The 13950-nt window shown below is 42.5% G+C and overlaps 1 protein-coding gene across 1 annotated transcript in view; it reads right to left on the bottom strand.

Moving 5' to 3' along the window:
* STPG2 (sperm tail PG-rich repeat containing 2) overlaps nt 1-13950 on the bottom strand; it is a 255436-nt gene that overhangs the window by 99278 nt on the left and 142208 nt on the right. Inside the window, exon 12 of the mRNA XM_048508808.1 lies at nt 3702-3817. Coding sequence (XP_048364765.1) covers nt 3702-3817 — 116 coding nt within the window. The remainder of the gene's footprint in view (nt 1-3701; nt 3818-13950) is intronic.

The raw sequence follows: 13950 nt of genomic DNA, 5'->3' as shown, positions 1-13950 counted from the left end.
AGTCACCCTGTAGCGAGTGCAGCAGAAGGAACGGGTTGCTATGCGTTGAGGAGCGTGGTGTTGGATAGTAGGGCACCCATGGTTTGGTACGTGTTGGTGAGCGCGGCGTCTCTGTGAACTTCAGGGTGACAGTCAGCATACTTCTGTACAGGGTGGTTGTGAACTGAGGGGTGACATGCAGAATATTTCCTCACAGCCTACCTGTGGAGTGACGGGGTGGGTTTTGCATATGTTGCAGCAGCTTCCTGGCGCTGTCTGTGTGTAATGCAATGGGTAAGTTGATGTGTGTATGTAAGGCATGTTCTCCCTTTAGCGGTTTCAGCAGAAGGAACAGGTTCCTGTGTGCTGAGGAGCGCGGTGTTAGACAGGGCCCCTGTGATTCGCAACATATTGGTGATCACAGTGTCTGTATGAATTTGTTGAGTTACCCTGTAGCGGTTGCAGAAGGAACAGGTTGCTGTGCGTGGAGGAGCATCGTGTTGGATAGCAGGGCAACCGTGATTTGCTATGTGTTGGTGAGAGCGGTGTCTATATGAATGTCAGGGTGACAGGCAGCATACTTCTTTGCAGTGTGTTTGTGAACTGAGGGGTGACATGCAGCATGTTTCCTGACAGCGTGCCTGTGGTGTGGCAGGTTGGGTTTTGCATGGTTTGCAGCAGCTTTCTGGCGCTGTCTGTGTGTAATGAAATCTGTAAGTTGCTGTGTGTATGTAAGGCATCGCACCAGTGGATCAAGCGTGCCTGTTGTTTGGTGGGCAGTACCACAGCTTGTCGATTTGGATAGTGGAGTTAGAGCAGCAACGTGGCTGTCACTGAAAAGTCCTGTGACATGAAGCTGTATATGTAAACGCGGAATACCAATCTCTGGCCTTTTCCCCACTCACCTTTGCCCGAGGGTTGCTGAGGGCAATTCCCGGCGTGCGCAATTACTGGCGCGCGCCCTGGCTTCCCCACGACAAAAGGCGCCAGGAATTCCGCGCGTCGAGGGGGCGGGAGAGAGGCAGCGTCAGGGCGGCTGCGTTCTCGCCGCCCCTGAAGTGGGGAAGGCAGCTGGGCCCCGCGCTACTTGAGGAGAGTAGCGCGGGGCTTAAGGAAAGTGGGGAAAGGGCCACTGTTAGAGTGAGTGACTCATCCAAGGAACTGGGAAGCTTTTCCATTAGTGGGTATTCTCAGTGGGTTGTTCCATTCTCTTACCCGGGAGGCAGGAGGGAGAACCCTGGAAGGAAATAATTCTGATTACCCCTAGGACAGTCCTTTATAGGCTTTCTTGGCAGTTGTCCAGTTGGATCCTCAGCGTCTACTGGATGCTGCAAATCTAACGCATTTATAGTTTTTGTAATTAGTAGAGATAAATCCTCCCCTTTAAAAAATCTGGGAGTCTGTTCTATGTCCTCTGTGAGTGGATCATCTGTATCTGAAAATTGAGTTTCCTCCTGTAAGTATTCACCCTCACTTAGATCCTCTATACCCAAGGGACTGTGTTGAGAGAAGCTAAATGGTCCAGGATCTAATGGAACAGTTCCCTCTGCTGGCTGTTGTGGCCATTGTCTGGTATTCTGGGAAGGCTGAAGTGCCAACTGTCACCCACGGACTGTTCGAGCAGATGGGCAGAGATGAATAGGAAAAACAGTAAACAGCTAATATCTTGAGTTGAATTCAATATTTTTGGAAATTCTTTCTTATTCATCGCCTTGGGCACGAGGAACCGGCGTGCCAAATTTCAAGTGCGTAGGTTCGGCGGTTTCTGAGTTCCCTTGGCAAGTGAGTCAGTGAGTGGGTTTCGATAGGTAGGTAGGTAGGTAGGTAGGTAGGTAGGTAGGTAGGTAGGTAGGTAGGTAGGTAGGTAGGTACAGAGAGAGAGAGAGAGAGAGAGAGAAAGAGAGAGAGAGAGAAGGTTCACAGTATGAGCCTTGACCTGGATCTCTTCAGATCTCCGAAGCTAAGCAGGGTTAGCCCTGGTTTAAGCTTGGACGATGGACTACAAGGGTAGGTTATGCAGAAGCAGGCAATGACAAACCACCTCTGAGCTTCTTGAAAACCTCATAAAGGATCACCATAAATCAGCTGTGACTTGATGTCGCTTTCCTCCACAACCACCTCCACATTATGAAATGTTGGAAACGCAAAAACCTTTGGAAAAGAAACATCTCCACCCTACCAAAACTGAAGAGAAATCTGCAAGACTATCTTCTCTGGGCATAACATTCCAAAGAGCCAGCGTGGTGTAGTGGTTAAGAGCAGGTGGATTCTAATCTGGAGAACAGGGTTTGATTCCCCACTCCTTCACCTGAGTGGCAGAGGCTTATCTGGTGAACCAGAGGTGTTTCTGAACTCCTACATTCCTGCTGGGTGACCCTGGGACAGTCACAGTTCTTTGGAACTCTCCCAGCCCCACCTACCTCACAAGGTGTCTATTGTGGGGAGAGGAAGGGAAAGCAGATTGTAAACAACCTTGCATCTCCTTTCAGGAGAGAAAGGTGGGGTATAAATCCATACTACTACTACTACTACTACTACTACTACTACTACTACTACTACTACATAAAATGTGAAAAATTCATGAATTTATGGACTGCTTCTTTTTTGTGAATTAGGTGCAAATAAAAGGTTGGATACAATGGTGAAAAAGGAAAAAAGCATCCTCTTCGACACTCGAAAAGGTTCTGTTGGAGATCATGTGATCTATGTAAACAAAAGCAATGTGAGGAACTGGCAACAGAAGCAATTCCAATGAGGATGAGCAAAAAAGACAAGTGGATCCAGGCTAAAGCGACTGAGATCTGTTCTCAAAAAGCCTTATTAAAACATTTCAACAGGCCTGTTCATATCAATCAGAATATAGTTACGGCGGGACATTCTGACAGAATTATTTTTAAATTCCAGAAATAGTCCTGTTTTGCTGCAGCCAAATACCAAAGTAGTGTTCAAAGAATTTTACTGTCATCTGAAAGCACCAACATCTTGCTCCCAGCTTCATAAATGTCTAAATTTGATATTACCTGAGTATCAAGTTGTGTCCCTACAAGCCATATTTCTTGTCTTGTAGAAACTGTGATATGAAAAGATGAAAGCAAACGATCCCTCGGCTTTGTTCAGAACTGATTTGATATTTATTTACAAGCATTCTTGGTGAGTGTTGTGGGGAAAAAAAAGTTTGTCCATTTCCCAAGAATTTCCTCCCAGTCATAATAAGGGTACCTGTGAGACTTGTACTTTGGTTTCACAGTCTCTACTGCAATCTTACAGCAACAGCAGAGAACCACATGAAAATTCAACTGCTGCCTCACTCCCCTGCCCGCAGCACACATTCACACACAGGAACAAGAATGTTTTAGATGTACATGGAGAATAAAAACTACATAAAACTTCTGTCAGAAAGAATCAAAAACACGGTTGCAAGTAGGGAAGCTAATCGCTAACTAAAAGGCAGATTTGTTACATGGTGTGGTCATATAATGCACAACACTTAATTAGAGTTTCATCAAGAATAAGGGGTTTTATTTTTTTTTAAAAAAAATATCTGTACTTAATAATTGAGTTTAGATACCTGGTTGGCAGATACGACATGGGAAGTAGTATCTTTATATTCCAAGATGAAGAAATTCGGGGGGGGGGGGGGCTGTGCTTATTTTGAAATACAGACTCTCACGAGAAAAATTCACCCTTCCAGGCTGAAAAACAAGTACAAAATTTCAACAAACCTGATATGCTCCAGGGCCGGGAATATCATCCCTTGCCTCTTTGAAACGTTCTTCCCGAGAAACCCATAAGGAAAGACAGGAAGTTGACTTCGAAACTGGATTATAAGCCCCTGGTCCTAAAAGCAGGATGAAGAGCGGGAATAAAATGAAAAGTTGTGATTATTTCAGAAGGTAAACATTCATGTCATATGTACTGTCAAAATGACAGCCATGAAAGAAAACAGAGATTACAGCCATGTTCCACAGTTATAAAAATATAGACATCAAAAAAATACAACCCCAACCCTGCTCACCATTTTAACACGCTATCATATTATTAAAATACCTTCCATTCATCCACTTAAGCTTGGTGAATGAATTAAAACATCATGTTATTAAAATATCTTTTATGCATCCACTTGGCTTGGTAAATAAATGGAAGCAGTCACCAAGTTTGCTCCCTCACTCTTCAATAAAGCATCATATTTTTATTCCTCCAAGGAGATCATGGTGCTGTGAAGAGTTTTCTCCTCCACCATTTTATCCTTGCAACAAGCCTGCAGGAAAGGTAATGGTGACAGTACATGAGTGTCCCAAGGTCTCTACTTCATAGCTGAGTAAGGCATTTGAACTTTGGTTCCCCTGATACTAGTCCAATACCATAAGAACACCTCAACCAAAATGGCTCTCAAAACAATTTATACAGAACTTCTAGGTCTAGGAGGTCTCTTACCCAAGTCATAATCAGGTAGATCCCCGAATAGCTTTATTCTGGCAACAGTATCATATGCTTTCCTTTAGACCTACTGCAATTCTATCTGCCTTAATACATGCAAAAATAAACATTTTTATGTTGTGGATCTTTTTCAAATTATAATCATAGAGCTGGAAGGGGACACGCTTCTAGTCCATCTAGTCCAGTAGTTCTCAACCTTCCTAATGCTGTGACCCTTTAATACAGTCCCTCATGTTGTGGTGACCCCCAACTGTAACATTTATCCATTTTACAGATGAAGAACACTGATGCAGAGAGTCTTAGGTGACCCCTGTGAAAGGGTTGTTCGACCCCAAAGGGGTCCCAACCCCCAGGTTGAGAACCACTGATCTAGTCCAACTTCCTGACAAGTATTGTCAAAGGCTTTCACAGCGATTTCTTAGAGGATGAAAAAATAGAAAGAATAATGGATAGTATGAAGAAGATAAAGATTGAAAAATATGTGGAATTAGAAAGAAAGGTTATACTAAAATGGTACAGAACCCCAATACAGCTAGCTTACATGATTAAAGGCCTGAGTCCAAAGTGTTGGCATTGCGGAGAAAATGGAGCATATTATACACATATGTGGATAGAATGTAAAATGGTAAAAAAATTCTGGGAAAATATTTTAAAATATGTAGAACTATTGGTCAAAGTAAAGATTGAAGTAAATAAAGAATTATTAATTGTGGGGATAATAGATGACATTAGAGTGAATAGAAGTTTAGAACCAATGTATAAAATAATGATCAGAGCAGCACACGCAGTGTTGGCGTTGGGCTGGAAAGATAAAAAAAATGGACAGTTTCCAGATGGTTGGAATATGTATGGGAACAAATACAACTAGAGATATTCGAAAGACTGACAAAAAATATTTTATGGAAAGAAAAAATAGAAGATATTAAGAAGATATGGACAGTGTATAAAGAATGGATGGAAGATGCCGGATTTAACGAAGAGCCATGGAATAAGAGAATAAGAAGAATGAACCTCCTGCTGCTTGCATGAAAAAATTAACAAGAAGAAGGGGGGAGGGGGGCGAAAATGGAAAAAATGTATAGATGAAAGAAAAATACTAAATGTAACAAATGTATAAATACTCTATACAATAAAAATCTATTTTAAAAAAAGGCTTTCACAGCTGGAATCAACTGGCTATTATGGGTTTTTCTGGGCGACATGGCTGTGGATTGGTAGTTTTTGCTGTTAACATTTAGCCGGCATACATGATTGGCATCTTTCAAGACACGTCAAGGGAAGATATGCGCGCGTGCACACACACACACCTGAGCACTTTCAATGAAAGGACAGCATTTCCATTCTCCACACCCACTTACTCAATAGCTCAATGATTGTGGCAATAATCACTATACAGAATACAATGTACATTGAACAGTGATGATACTGTATACTGCAATCACCTGCTTATATTCCTTGCATTTAAGTCCCCCGCTTCCTTTCAAAGAAACAAGCAGCATTGTTAGCCTTAAGACAAGCAGTGAATGATCAGCAAAATGGTTTAGCTTTAACAGCACAATCAGCAAGATGTATTGTCCTGTTTTCAGCTCTGGTTGTTTTGTTAGGCCAACCTTGAACAGAAAGCATAATAGAACTCTACATTCCCCCTTGTAGGTGACATCTTCGGGTTCCTTCACTGAAAAGGGAGTCAGTTGTACTCTCCCTGGTGGTGCTGCTGAACAATGAGTAGTTTTTGTCAACAGATGTATTCATGGCATCCCTTGAAAATGGGTGTGTCTTCATGGGGTTCCTTCCCCTCTTTTTGGGACCCAGCAACATCAGACTCCTGTCTCTACTTTCCCTCTGAATGCAGCCCATAACCTGGATGCATACTCAAATGCAACCATTCTTAGTTGCCCCAGGTCTTAGCTGAGGAGGATAAACTCCCAAGGTGGGTGACTAAAAATGCAGGGTATAATTTAATGAATAGAAAGGGGGTGGCGGGTGAGGAAAATATGAGAGCTTGATCCAACCTGACCTTAGATATCAAGCTTTTTAAAAAATATAATGGATTTTTTTAGATTGATGAAAGAACTATTCACTTATAAAGCAACCTAATACCAGTTCTCTTGCTGCATATGCATTTTTAACACTGGGGAAATTTTCGTTTTGCTACATAATTTTTATCCTAAGACATGGTTTCCATTATACGTCTGCTGCTTATGTGATACAGGTCAAAGACTTGCATTACGAGCTTCTTATAGCACCAGTTGAGAACTGAATTATGCAGAAGCTATCTTCTATTTATTTACCAAAATGCCACATTTTAATCACAGGTCAACAAAGAATAAAAAAAAACTTCTTTCACTCCACAGCAAACATCTACGAAAAGCCTGCCTGCACTATGATTGGCTCGTAATGGGAAAATCAAGAGAAGGTGATTCTTATAATTATATATTTTCTGGCCTTATGCAAGTTCACTCTCTATGAAATGTCAACCAGTGCTACAGGGCAAAAGCAGCACAGAACAGGAGCAACGGGTAATTTAAAGTTAAAATCTATGCTGCTGGCCCCTCAATATGAACATTTCTGTACAGAAGAGGAAGACTGGAAAATGACTGCTTTATAAAATGGATCTCTTAAATCCCAGCACAAATTTCCTTTGCAGTAGGAGGTGTGTGTGTAAATCCTGTGCAATTCAATCGCCATCAACTCTATACAGGCTCCTGTTATGAGCTTATTAAAAAAAAAAGAAAGAAATCAACTGTTATTAAAAGTCCAAATCTGAGGATAAAAAAGAAATGGCAGAAAACATGCAATGAAACCAGAAATAGAGGTTGTAAGCAGGTGGTTGTTTCCATCAAGAATATTTGTTTTTAATTTCAGCACCACAAAAGTACCAACATTTTAAAGGTAAATTTATTGGAGGATAAGTTCAATTTTATTAAGTATAAACTATGTGGAAAAGAGACGATCTCGTCTCAGGAACAGAGTCCATGAACATCCGACTGACCAGAGAGACAAACAACACTGCACTTACCTGTAACTGTTGTTCATCGAGTGGTCTTCTGTGCAGGGATATATTGGGACTGTGATTGTGCAGGCCAGCCATTAATTTAATAGCAAGCTTTAAGGAAGATCAGAACTCTCCAAAGTGCTCCTATTTCTCCCAACCAGAGCCCTCAGTTGGAGATCCCACCCAGAAGGTCATGTGATTGAGCCTATCGTTGGGATTATCTATTCTTCTGACAATGCTTCAGTTGTGTTTCCAGTGGCCAAAGGCTTAATTGACATAGCCATGTCTAACTGGCTGAAATCATTGTCTGCTTCTGGTTCAACTAAGAAACTGGAAAACCTGTACCGAATTCAGCTAGAAGGCAGTGACTTTCTTTTTAAGTATTTGGCCTTGAATTCATTGCTACCAAGGCTTTGCAACAATGTTACAGAGGGGATTTTCATTCCTCATCTCAGGACAAAAAGGGGCAGAGGGAGATCAGCACTGAGACCTCACTATATTGGAGTGGTCGGAGAGCAGGATTGTGAATGCCTTCACTGGGAAGACTTAGATGACTGGTTACACAGATAAATATCTCTTCTAGGCATGGGGAACTCCTCCAATTCTTCCACTAGAATGGATCTGAGGCCACCAGGGTTCCTTGAACAGGAATGATGTGCAGGAGGATTTGCATGGTCAGTTCTAGTTGCAATGGGTTGGACCTAGCTTCTCTGGTCAATGTTTGAAGCGTGCCTTCAGCCAAGGAGCTGAACCAGTTCAACCAGGGTGAAAACTGAAGAGAGGAATAAAAGTGCAGACAATGGCACTTTTTTTTTTAGGTTGCAGGAAAAAAGACTAGCTCTCAGATAAGGCAACTGAAATGGATTCCCTAATGCTGCTACAGGTACTGCAAACTGAATGGAACTAAATAGGAAAGCATGACTCCACCAAATGGAGGGAGAGAATTTTCACTCTTCCAAGCCAGCTCTAAAAGTTTCTGAATCAAAGCTATGTGCACACAGTTTACAAACAGTGTGCCAACAGATCACAAATTATCACAGAACATTCTAAGGGCACACACAGTGATCTATACTGCAGAAATTCAGCAAGCAGAGACTCCCACATTTTCCACATGGCAAGCACATTGAGTTGTTCCCCTGGGTCTTCCACTACCATGGCTCAACTTCTGGGATCCTGTCCGTGATAGGATAAACGAGTTGCTCCTGTTATTAAAGCAACCCTTTGGAGTGTATGTTTCTGCTGCTAAATTTTTTGCCAACCTCATGGGCAGTGACAGAGATAAAAGAAAGTAATTTCACAAGCAAAGAAAAGCCCAAAGTGATGTTAATATGATTTGCTATTATTCTAAAACTCTGCAAAGTAAAAAAAAATAAAGCATTTAGATGCAGTTTCTGTGACAAACAAGGCACAAGCTGCAGGAAGAAAGATCCTAGCTGTTGGCCTGCCAAGAGAACATTCACTCTCCTCAGTTTTGTTTTTGCTTCAGGCACTTCAAAAAATGTAAGCTGAATATTTAGCATTTCTTCTTGCCAGCTTGTGGAGTTCAAATGCTGAATAATCCACTCACACATGAAAGGTAAGGGATAAAAAATTCAAGAAATTAACACAAATGTTTCATAACAACCAGGTGGTCCTCTAATCTCCAGGACTCAGTACAGTGAGATCTCTGGCCCAAATCCCAGTGAAATTAATGGAACCTGGTAAGAAAGTGCACCTCTCTGGTCTTTGCACAGCTGTCATTCATTCCAGCAGATCGTGTGCAGAGAAGACCCCACTGAATTGTGCCTCCAACTGTTTGTTTAACTATAGTTTCAACTTTCCCACCAACTGCAGAAATTCTTAGTTGATAAGCACCTTTCATTAAGCCCATTTCCTACCATTCATCATAATAAAGTAATATTACTAAGTACCAGGAAGAGATTAAAAATGGGGTTCTTTATTGCAAATGTTAGCCTTTTTTATGCGTTCCGAACGCCTGCTGAAAGGCAATAAAGTCTATCTTCCCCCAAAGGATAAAAAGAATTTGTGAGACTACTCGTGCTGTTAATTTAGGAAGCAAAAATCAACAAAGAGGAGTTAAAAGCTTGCTTTCCAGAACAGTACTCCATAAATGCTGGATAAGTAAAACATTTAGGTTAATAGGACTCGGCGGAGTATTCACAACAGTCTGTGAAAGAAAGGTAAGATCTAACCTGCTGAGTTTTCAAGAAAGCTGCGCTTTTCCTCGGAGCTGCTCTGAAATCATGTTTGGCTCTAAGTCATTCTAGGTTAACTCCATAAAAGAAATGCTTAGAGACATTTTATGCAGTGGCGGCCTTGTGGAAGTGATTTTCAGTAGGATATTTCTGGGATAATCTCCAGATAGCTCTTATACTAAATATGAATGATGGTGGGGGTGGGGATACATGATGATGCTACATTAAAGATGAAGGACAAAACTGTAATGTCTGCTGATCTATTCTTTCTCTCTCAAGGTATGCAAACACATTCCTACCTGTGTTAAAAGAAAGCAAGGTTTCAGACTGAAACATTCAAAAAGGAACTAGGATATTAAAATTCGAGCATCTCTGTCCAATAAAGAATTTGCCATTGAAAAGCTGTTGTAACGAATTTACTTGTGTGTATATTGAGTACCATGAGGTTGCTCCTGACTTGCAGCAAACATATAAACAAGTGACCACCAAAACATCCTATCATCAGAGCCCTTCGGGGGTTGGGCGGTTTATTAAGTCTAATAAAATAATAATAATAATAATAATCATCATCATCATTAACAGGCTTGTTCAGGTCTTGCAAACTGAGAGCCATGGCTTCCTTTATTGAGTCAATCCAACTCATGTTGAGTCTGCCCCAGAGGCGTAACTCCAAGGGGACAAGGGGGGCGTGACACACCAGGCGCACATCCCTGTGGGGGTGTGGCGAGGGCATTCCAGGGCAGGGTGGGGCAGAGGACACACCGGTGCATCGGGCGCTTTCCCCCCTTGCTACATCTCTGGTCTCCCCCTTTTCCTACTGCCTTCCACTTTTCCTAGCGTTATTGTCTTTTCCAGTGAGTTCTGCCTTCTCATAAAGTGACCAAAATACAATAGCCTCAGTTTAGATGTTTAAGTTTCTAGGGAGAGTTCAGGTTTGCTTTGATCTAGAACCCACTTGTTTGTCTTTTTGGCTGCCCACAGTATGCAAAACTCTCCTCCAACACCAAATTCAAATAAACCAACTTTCTTGGGTGCTGTGTGGTTTCCGGGCTGTATGGCCGTGTTCTAGCAGCATTCTCTCCTGACGTTTCGCCTGCATCTGTGGCTGGCATCTTCAGAGGATGCCAATACATTAAACCAACTTTCTTCCTGCCCATTTTCTTCACAGCCCCAACTTTCCAATCCATAATGAAAAGCTGTCATCTTGCTTGGACTTTCATTTCAATCCATAAGAAAATATGAAATTTGCTTCAAAAGGAATTTCAGCCAGACTAGTTTATTACTGAAAATCATCCACCCCTTCCCCAACATAAAAAAAGGTTTCTATATAATAATAATTAATTTCCTTTTAGGCTTTAACAGTGCACAACTGAATGAGTGCACAACTGAACAAATGCTTTCTGATGAAAGGAACTGAACTGAACTGAACCACAATTGAAAGGAATATCATTGGCAGGAGTGGGCCTTGGGCTGCATGTTAGGCGGATTCCACACGGGCGGGGGCAGCGGCATTCGCACGCTGAGGTGCGAGAGGGCCCAGAGTGGCCACTGCCCATGGAGGCGGCCATTTCCTTTCCCCACACGCACCTTCTCTCTTTGTCGAGTTCTGCAGGGACCGGGAGCCACAGAGAGAAGGTGAGTGTGAGGAAAAATGGAGGTGCTGAAAAGTGGCGGCAGCAGGGAAACACTGTTTCCCCGGGGAAAGCATGGTGTTTTTTTCCGTTCCAAGGGTGCTGTTTTTCGCTCATGCAGAATCCGCCTTAGTGTGTCAAGTTTATGAAAGTGTCAGCTGCACTCATAAAGGGGCCACAAAAACTGCCTGAAGGGCCAAATGCCTAGACCTGTTACCCATCTTGTCCAATGACAGGTCAGACACAGGCTGAGCCGAAAAAGATAAAATATTGTTCACTACAATAGTTATGTCTCTTCATATTACACAAGAAACAGGATATTTGCACTGCATGACCAGGGACTGCATGACAGTTGGGATGTCCTATGCAAAGACAAAGACGCTTGAGGTTCCACTGCTTCCTCAGCTGAGTGGAGGCTACAGCAGAGAGCAGGACAGTGACAGGACCGCATCGAGAAAAAGAGTCCAGCCTCTTGTGAAGGAGGGGGTTCTCATGAGAGGCTGGAAGACTCTGCAGAAGAGGACACTCAGCTGCCCACTCCTGGCACCTTCAAGTGGGGGTCAGCAGGAGGAGGAGCTGGATGCAATAACCCACCCCCTCACTTCTGGGGCAAACTGGGGAAGAATAGCCTAAAGGGGGTGGGCACATAGACCTTGGTCACCCCACCTCCCCAAGCATGGCACCCCACCTCCCCAAGCATGGCAAAAAATTGGATTCTGTGGAACTCTTCACTAAGGGAGGTGTTTTCCTCTGTCTATCCTAAGAGGCCGCCTCACATGTCAACAGAAACTGGAAGGAAGTGCCACCATTAACTGAAGAAATCCGCAGGATCTAGCCTAAAATGTTTTCAGGTATTTCTGTACAGAAGAATAAAAGCAAGGATTTGATTGACCTTATTTTCCCACCCTACATCTGTACACTGCCCATCATTGAATCCATTTCAATCCATTTCAAACTCTATTTTTCTCTTTGCTAGTTAGCCAGGTTTGTCTCAGTACCTCGCCCTTTAAAAAAGGAAGCAATGCAATCATAATCTTTGGGCTTTCTAGTAGACTGCGAAGTCAGTTCAGAGATCAGTCCTCCTTAACCTCCCACATGAGGGAGACTAATGACGAAATGTTAACTAAGTATTTCACATGATACTTTAGAGGACTTAACACCCACCCAATATGTAAACACTGAGTGATATTTTTCAGCTGTTGATGTTTCCAAAAAAAGTCTGCCTGAAGCTTACCCCAGGCATGGAAAACAGCAGTCCACGCAATTAATTTGTCAGACGTTAATGTCAACAATCCCATTTAATGGCCACATGTTAATGCAAATCTAGGCTTATATCTGAGATTCTAATGTTGTGAAGCCAAGATGTTACAGTCCCTAAACTGCATATCTGATTTTCTATGATTCTACTATGCATGTATAAAGTGGCATAAAAATCACAACTGACCCCAGCTAGGGGCTTTCAAGGTGAGTGAGAAGCAGAGGCAGTTTGGCATTGCCTTCCTCTGCAGTCTGCTGTGGTGGTCTCCCTTCCAAGTACTGACCCTACTTGGCTTCTGTTACGTGATGAGATGGAGCTATACCAGTGATGGCGAACCTATGGCACTCCGGATGTTCATAGACTACAATTCCCATCAGCTCCTGCCAGCATGGCCAATTGGCCATGCTGGCAGGGGCTGATGGGAATTGAAGTTCATGAACATCTGGAGTGCCATAGGTTCACCATCACGGGGCTATACCATGCTACCTTCCCTTCCAATTGGCACTATATATGAATATAATATTAGTGTACTATAGGACGAAAGATTGGTTGTATGTGCTCTTCAGTCTAGCTCAGAGAATGAAAATCTTGGCAATTCTGTCATTCACGTGAAACAGTCCTCGTCGTTCCTGGGGCATTACAAATACAAAGGCAATATTTGGACATTCAGAGCTCAGTGTCGAACAAGTTGTCCACCTTTTGTGTTCTAAAGATAATGGAAACTCTTCACTTTTCCTTTAACAAATGGAAGCCACATACACTCTACATGTTACAGCCACAATGATGTCAAGTGAAGTTTGAAAGAGAGGTACGAGGTGGAAGAAAGCATGCTCGCAAGGTATCTGAAGAGTGGCAAGCAATGGGTATCCAAGATATTATCAGTAAATTCACTAGCAGAAGTCAAATTCCACACCAGTGAAACAAGCATATAAATATGAACCTAACACAAAGAACCATCCCATTTATCAAGCTTTACTCAATGTTCCCTGGTTGCCAAAAACAAAGGGACACATTGGTATACTTCAGAACACACAGTTGTGTACCCACTTCATCACTGGCAAGATTATGCTAGCTCTTCCTCGGAATGCCCACAATGAAGTAAACAGAGAGAAATGTTAAGGAAAAGAAACTGCATTTCCTTCCCCCTTCCCCCTTCCACTAAAAACAAGGAGACCTGATAGTAGAGTGGCCAGATGTCTGCATTGTGATAACAGTGTACAGATTTTTGAGAAAATAGGGAAAAACAGTTTTAAAATCTCAACTGAAACTTTTGAAGTATTTCCAATACGATATATTGGGAGGGGCGGGAGTACAGAGTCCTGTTCCATACCTGGCAAAGTTGGTTAATTCACACCATGTTGTTTGTTATTTGCCACCTCATCATACTACTACTCCTGGAACACCTTTACATAGGATACTAAACCAGAGGCTGGAAACAGATTGAAAGCTGAATGT

The sequence above is a fragment of the Sphaerodactylus townsendi genome, linkage group LG10, assembly GCF_021028975.2.
Source record: "Sphaerodactylus townsendi isolate TG3544 linkage group LG10, MPM_Stown_v2.3, whole genome shotgun sequence".
NCBI classification, from domain to species: domain Eukaryota; kingdom Metazoa; phylum Chordata; class Lepidosauria; order Squamata; family Sphaerodactylidae; genus Sphaerodactylus; species Sphaerodactylus townsendi.
This window is presented reverse-complemented; position numbering and strand designations above follow the sequence as displayed.